The sequence below is a fragment of the Myotis daubentonii genome, chromosome 12 (genome assembly GCF_963259705.1).
Source record: "Myotis daubentonii chromosome 12, mMyoDau2.1, whole genome shotgun sequence".
Taxonomy (NCBI): domain Eukaryota; kingdom Metazoa; phylum Chordata; class Mammalia; order Chiroptera; family Vespertilionidae; genus Myotis; species Myotis daubentonii.
In genome coordinates this window covers 10254025-10261718 of record NC_081851.1, presented here as the reverse complement: position 1 = coordinate 10261718, position 7694 = coordinate 10254025, and the positions used below count along the sequence as shown (strand labels likewise).

The 7694-nt window shown below is 42.0% G+C and overlaps 1 protein-coding gene across 2 annotated transcripts in view; it reads right to left on the bottom strand.

The window, feature by feature from the left end:
* Nucleotides 1–384: 384 nt before the first annotated feature.
* The window catches only part of MRPS9 (mitochondrial ribosomal protein S9), a 70354-nt gene continuing 63044 nt past the window's right edge, over nt 385–7694 (bottom strand). The window contains exons 8-11 of one of the 2 annotated variants that reach the window (XM_059658934.1): nt 7050–7209; nt 5843–5951; nt 2461–2630; nt 385–875 (exon numbers count right to left, since the gene is read on the bottom strand). In XM_059658934.1, the coding sequence (XP_059514917.1) occupies nt 706–875; nt 2461–2630; nt 5843–5951; nt 7050–7209 (609 nt within the window). In that variant the 3' untranslated portion in view covers nt 385–705. The remainder of the gene's footprint in view (nt 876–2460; nt 2631–5842; nt 5952–7049; nt 7210–7694) is intronic. The other variant, XM_059658935.1, reaches the window with a different exon arrangement.

Genomic DNA, 7694 nt, shown 5'->3' with positions numbered 1-7694 from the left:
GTCAGACGCAGAGGAGGATGGTCCTGCCAGGGGTGAGGGGTGGGGAAACTGGCTGGTTGCCTTCAACAGCTTCCGGGCAGCTCGCGTCTCCGCTCCTGAGCTCCTAGCTTCCCTCTGCTCCTGAACAAGCTCGCCCCTCAGTGTGAAAACTGTGGGCCACTGCCATGCGGGCAAACAAGTCAGGAGAGGCGAGCTCAAGCCCAGTCCCACCAGGAACTGCAATGCGCTTCACCTTCAATGGGCCTGGGCTTTCTTGTCCACAAAACGAGGTTACTCCATGGGGATTTGTTCAATGTTCCCTCCGGTCGATATGCCAAGATTCTATGAATTTATACTTCTTCTAAAACTACCTCTGGAAAAGTTTACAAAAATAAAGCAGCAGACTGAAGCTAACATTTTTATTTTTCAAAATATATTTTATTGATTTTTTACAGAGAGGAAGGGAGAGGGATAGAGAGTTAGAAACATCGATGAGAGAGAAACACCGATCAGCCGCCTCCTGCACACCTGCTACTGGGGATGTGCCCACAACCCAGGTACATGCCCTTGACCGGAATCAAACCTGGGACCTTTCAGTCTGCAGGCCGACGCTCTATCCACCGAGCCAAACCAGTTAGGGCAGAAGCTAACATTTTTAAAAGGTAGCATTTGAAAATAAGCTCTCACAGCCCAGTGTCTGACTGTGGCCTTCCCACTGGCCGGCACTTATTGATGTGTGTTTGCCACACGCAGGTGCACGCGCCCCCTCCTTTCCCGGCAACACTCAGCGCTTCTTCCAGGTAAACTTCCTGCGGGCTCCCTCCTGGCCCGGCTTCTTCCGTTCGCGGACGCGCGGATCAGACGTGAGCAGTCCAGCTGCAGCACAGAGAGAGAAGCTGTGACAAACCATGGGAAATGCACTCTTTCAGGATATTTTCCCAAACACCAGCTACATTATTTGGTCTGCTTTCCTTATCGAGTGAGGACTGACTCCTTTCAGGTTTTCAAAACTGTTTAACTTACGCGAAAGCTGCTCTTGTGTGGGAGGTTGACAAGAGGCAGAGAAGAAACACTTACACAGGGAAGTAGGAGGTATGTGGACACCAGATACTACTAGTATACAAGAATATACATATACTTAAAATATGATTTACTGAACATATTTAAGGAAAAAAAATCTTATTCTAATTTATGTTATCATAATATCCCTGGTATTTTGTTTCAGAATCTACAGAGTGAGTTTTAGGGTTGCATTCTCATGATAAGCAGTTTATCCCAGAAGAACAGTCTGTGTGAATTAAAGGCTTCCACGCTCCCTGTCAGTCTCCAGGAGCAATATGCTTCCCCTACAGTTAAGGAGCCCCTCGTAGTGCACGGCCAATGAGGACCTGACGTGGACGCAGTCAGTATATCAGCAAAGACCACAGATTTCAAAACTTACGGCAATAAGAAAGCATTTATAAATATATAAACAGACCACAGTGTTTCACTGTGTCTTTTTTTAAACTCTTCCAACACTAGTACGTGCTTAAGTATTTCATGAGGGGTCTTGTAATGACCGTCCAGCAAAGGAAAACTTCAAGTGCTTATCATGTACCCATAGCTTTTGCAATTTACTTGTATTTAAATGGCAGGGAATTAAAAATATTTTGAACAAAATGCAGACAATTATAAGTGATAATGCTTTATTACTTTTCAATATGCACAGTAACTCAAACTAGCAGAATTGTTAAGATCCTATAAAATGATTTTAATGACCAGATATGAACTTCACAAAATGGTGAACTGTTTATGAACAAATGGATTGTGAAGAGGCTGACACATTTAACGAGGCTCAGCCGTAGGTGGCGCTTGTCTGCAGCACTGCTCCGGGAGCCAGGGGCTGGGGGAGGTGGTGAGTGAGGAGCCGCAGCACCCGCAGCACTGTCACAAACAGCGTAAGGAAAATCTTCCGCCAGAGCCACCTGATTGATTGTAAATGTCAAAGCAGAGCCCTCACGAACAAGTCTAGTGCATATTCATTCTCACACTTGTATCCACGACTATGTCATGGGTTACATGAAGGGAGACAAGATGAAATTCGAACTTAACATCACCATGGAAAAATGGAAATCTTCAATAATTTTGGAAAGAAATACATACCTTAAGGGCTTCACCATTAAATGAAATAATTATTATAACTTTCCATGATAAAACAAAAACAACCAATCCATCTGCTAAATACAACTGAGCAGCACTGGATAAACTGGTTATGCCTTGAGATCCAAATAAATTTCCTCTGATGCTGGCAATGCCTCCCTTTTCTTTTCCCAACTCAAGTTCATTTTGTGGAAATCAAAACTGAGTAACGATGCTATAGCTCTGGGGCAGGAAAAGAGAAGGCAACGAATTGCAATACTGCACAGTGAACTGTTTTCTCACTGAGTTCAGGTAAGTAGCACAAGAATAAAAGAAACACTTCCCTCCGCCAGCAATGCATACCTTGTCTCATCCACTCGACCTCTTCCTCAGTGACGAAACTGCACAAAGCTCTGGCCATTGCCAAGCGGATGGCTCCAGCCTGCGCCGACCTCCCGCCCCCGGAGACGGTGCAGGTCACATCGTGCTTTCCCAGTCGGTCCAGGAAGTGAAAAGGGAACATCAGCTGTTCTCTAAAGCACAGCACCAGAAATGCGGTTAAGTTCACTACAGCACATGACTTTATAAACGGTTCACATTCTCACCATTTACAAAAGCCATATTGTGCACTAAGTGTTCATACTTCTGGATGAATCCATTGCTGTATTTTCATCCTTTTTAATCAATCCATTGTGAAGAAACACTAATATTTCTTTTTAAAATATATTTTTATTGATTTTTGGAGAGGAAGGGGGAGGGGAGAAAGAGAAACATCGATGAGAGAGAAACATTGATCAGCTGCCTTGGGCATACTCCCTCCTGGGGATTAAGGCACATGTCCTGAGTAGGAACTTAACCAGCAACCTTTTGGTACATGGGACAATACCCAACCAATTGAGCCAACTGAGCCACACCGATCAGGGATTTTCTTTTTCTTTTTTAAAAATCCTCACTGGAAGAGATGTTTAGAGAGGAAGGTAGAGGGGGTGAGAGAGAGAAACACTGATGTGAGAAACATCAATTGGTTACCTCGTGTACATGCCCTGACTGGGAGTTGAACCTGCAACCTTTTGGGGTACAGGACAACACTCCAAATACCTGAGCCACACAGGCCAGGGTCACTGGTATTTCTGATATTTAGAATGTTTTGCTGAGAGGAAGGTTTATTTCTCTTTTTCTTGGAAAAAATACTATAATTTATTCAAGATATATCACTAGAGTAGTCCAGGTAAGAAAGAACCATTAAGAAGAATCTAGATAGTTGAGAAATTGGTATACACTGAGGCACAATCCTAAATTTATAAGTAGATGAAAAAATATCCAAAGGGTAATAATAAAAAGTAATTATATAGCTATTGATTTAAATTAATCTGATTAAAAACTGGTACATGGCTTGAAAATATTTCACAATTCATCTCTCTACTCAGGAATCCCAGATAAAATCCTGAGTTAAAAGAATCAAATTTACTTTGTTCCTTGTTATATAATAAAAGTTATTCTGAAGAAAACAAACCCACCCCACAACTTTCTCATTTCTATCTTCTCTGAACATTACTTCTAGGGCATCAATTCTATTAGCATGTAACTTAAAATACATATAATTGCATAGTCCCTTATTTCTCGCCTAAAGGCTAGGTGCATGAATTCGTGCACAGGTGTGGTCCGGCTGGCCTGCCCTGATCAGGGCTGATGGGGCCGGGCAGGCTGGGGGGAGGAGCTTTGGGTGGTTGGCCAACTGGCCCTGCCCCCTAGTTGAACTCCTGGTCGAGGGGACAATTTGCATATTAGGCTTTTGTTATATAGGAGGATAATTGCCTGAGCCGCTAAGTGTATCTCCTCATCTACATGGCTCATGTCCTGTGAGGAATGCACTCCTCAGTACAGAGTGATGATCCCTTAGAGCTGCTTTATTGGTTGAATGACAGAGCAAAGGCCTTTCCAAATCGGAAAGGTTATTGATCTTTGCATTCCACAGTGCCACGCATATTGTAATAAACGGTGGTTGTGTGAGTGGATGAATGAATAAAAAATTCCTGAGGCTGCTGGGAAGGCAGCAGGATCAACCTTCCCAGTGATCTGCAGCTGTTTGTGTAAAGGCAGCCTAAAGAAAGGCCCTGGAAAGCAAGCAGTACAACCAACTTCAGCATTATCTTATGATCAGCACCTTGGCTAAGGTCCTGCAGCTGGGAAGCATCAAGCTCACCCTCCTCCGGTTCAGTGGTCCTGCCTGGCCAGCGCCCTCACTGCTGACCTGCAAGCTCCTGGCTGCTCCGTCAGGAGGAGAGGCAGTCCATGCCAGTGTGGCCGCCGGGAGCCCTCCAGCTACTTACAGATGAGGTGGTTTAGCCACCCATTCCCACCATGACTAGCTTAGCTGTAGGTTTCCCAACAGAGTTTCCTAATGACAGAAATAAGATCTTAGATAGCTGTAATATCTTTACACTATCCAGAACAAGCCTCGACTCAGACAATCCTTATTAAAAGTCTGTTGAATTCTAAATGAATAAGTGCTAAGAATATATTTTAATTGTGGTGTGTTTGTGTCTGCTCTGACTCCATTTAATGTGAATTAAACTAATTCTGCCATCATCCTCGCAGGGGAACAGATGAGGAAGTTCTTTTTTCCCTCATGAAAAGCCAGAGAGACCCATCACTTTAGCACTGGGGACTGCTAGGAGGAATAACATTTGACTGATATTTGCCTGTTCATTTATGATGATTTAACATACATTTCCTGAAGAAATTACTCTGCCCAGGAGCTTACACTGCATCAGCAGGTCCCCTTTCCCTACTGCACTGACCTCAAAACCTCTCCCCATTCAAGAAGCAGGAGGAGGGTTAGGAAAGGAGAAGCAATCATGCAGAGCTCTGTTCCTTGTGGATGACAGTGAATACTGGAAAGACAGTAACAGTCTCAAGAACAGGCCTTTGCAGGAGTTCAGAGACCTGAGAGGAGCACATGTGGAGGCTCTGAACTGTAACACCCACTAATGATTCATGTGATTCGTGTCTGTTTCCCATGGGATACAAAGCTCGAAAAGAAAACTGCCATATTTAGCACTGGGGTGCAGCCAAGCCTCATGGGCTCTTATTTAAGGTGGAAGTGGTTGCTCAATCTATATATACTAGAGGCCCAGTGCACGAATATGCAAATTGTCCCCATGGGATTTCAACTGGGAGACCAATTGCTCGCTATGACGTGCACTGACCACCAGGGGGCGGCCCAGAATGAAGGAAGGCCCCTGCCAGCAGCTGGCAGCTGGGGAAGGGAGGCCCCAGCTGGCAGCCAGAAGGCCCCGATCAGCCCTGATCGCCGGCCAGGCCTAGGGACCCTACCCGTGCATGAATTTTGTACACTGGGCCTCTAGTATACATATAATTTATTTCCTCTGAATAGGAAAAAATCTGAAGTGACAGAGCAGACTTTTTCTAATATGCATGATGGCCATGGCTGCTTTTTGTTGTTGTTTATGCCCACTCCTAAACAAGGGAAACAGAAAGTGGAAATCTACTTTTCTTACATTTTGGCACAGTCTGCATTTCAGAACGTAAGAGATATCTGTGGAAAAATATTACAAAAGAGTGATAGCTTCCCTCTAGCTAGTCTGATAAATTATATTAGTAAAAAAAGAAAATCATTAGCAAAGACAAATGCAATCAGAAAAATCACAAGCCTTAATGAATTAATCATGATGAAATATATTTTCTTTAAAAACAAAAAGCAAAAGCAAAACCAGACACTAACCTGTCCTGTAGCACAGGGAAGTAAAGCAGGTAGTCGACACCATTAATTTTCATTCTTCCATTTCCATGTTCATAAACAACTGCCTCTGCTTTGGCACTCTTTCTTCTGCCTTTAAAAATATAAAATTTCTAATCGTAAAAATCTGAAAGAGCAGGGCTTTGAGACAATAAAGTCACATTAAAATTTTTTCTTCCAAATAACAACATATAGCACTACACAGGAAACTCTACAACTACTATACAAGTCAACCAAAAATAAACAGGTAAACTATGCCATAATCAATGTAATTGAGCTTATTATGTGGTAATTTTGAACACTACAATGACTTTAAGTTAGTTAAATATGAAGTAATTCATATTTATTTATATTACTTTAAAAAATCAACCAATTTACAGTGTTCTTTTATATTCAATAAGAATATATTTAATCATATAATTTTTAAATATTTGAAAAGTATAAGATATAATTGATAGAAATGAAAGTAATGACAAGGCAAGATGTTAAATTTGTAAGAGGTGCAGATATATCATTTAATACTTTAATTAAAAAAAATATTTTTATTGATTTCAGAGAGGAAGGGAGAGGGAGAAAGAAACATCAATGATGAGAGAGAATCACTGATTGGATGCCTCCTGCACACCCCACTAGGAATTGAGCTGGCGACCTGGGCTTGTGCCCTGACCAGGAATCGAACTATGACCTCCGGGTTCATAGGTTGATGCTCAACAACTGAGCCATGCCAGCCAGGCTAGTAGGTTAATTTTTAAAAGTCACACCATGTCAAATGTCTGCACACCTACAAGGAGAAGGTGAGTGAGGGCCTAAAGTTCTCAAGTCTCATAGTTTTAGCTTCTGATATGCAGACTGATGGGCACTTTCATTTTTTTATAAGAAACCTTTATTATAAATGTTTTAGTGTTTCTACCAGTTCAAAGTGTAAAAATAAAAAGATTTAACATAAATATGTGAAAATAAAAAAGGGTTAATATGATTGTGTAGGAATGTGTCCACATTTTTTCTTAGGACATTATAAGGTCTTGCTTTTTAAAATTTCAATAGAATCTTAAAACTGAGGAATTCCAAGGTAGCAATAGCAAAAATAAACAAACAAACCAATCGAATGAATCCCAGAGAGCAACAGCAAATAAAAGTCCCTGTAGATTCATAGCCGTCATGGAGCTCACTTCTCTCCGTGGAGCGCCATTACCTTCGCTGGTGCTGAAGGCCATTCCCTGCGCGTCATGCTGCACGGGCTCAATCGGCTGCTTCTTCGACTGCACAGTGACACTCCTGCGGAAGCGCTGCACAAACTCTCCGGCAGCGCCGCTCTGCAGCAGCCTCTCCATCAGCCGCACGAACTGCGCGTACTGCACACAATACAAGCTCATTAGAAGATGCAAGTGTAATTGCATTTGCTAAATTTTTTCTATTTTGATAGACTCGATCTTTCCAATGTTGCTTTCATGATGGTTTTGACAGGATGACACGTGGGCACCTTCATGCTGCTTTTAACGCAGCGTGCAGAGACGCAGCACTTACCCGTGGATCTTCAGGGCTCACTCACTTCTTTGAGAAACAAAGAATATGTCATTCAAAGAAGTCAACGTCTCCATATTTTGAAGACGTGAAATTGAGATTTAAATTCATTTTCAAAAAAATATTTAGATGATCTTCAAGAGTAATTTCTAGTTCTTATTAGAACCGTATTTAGAGGAGCTTCATAAATAATTTCCAGTAAGTTATGTGTAGTAAAATGGGAAGAGTTTGATTTTGAGAAAATGTACTCTTAAATTATATTTCATAATACACTTGGCAAATATATCTTTAGCTGTTCAAGCTGTGTTACTTTAAT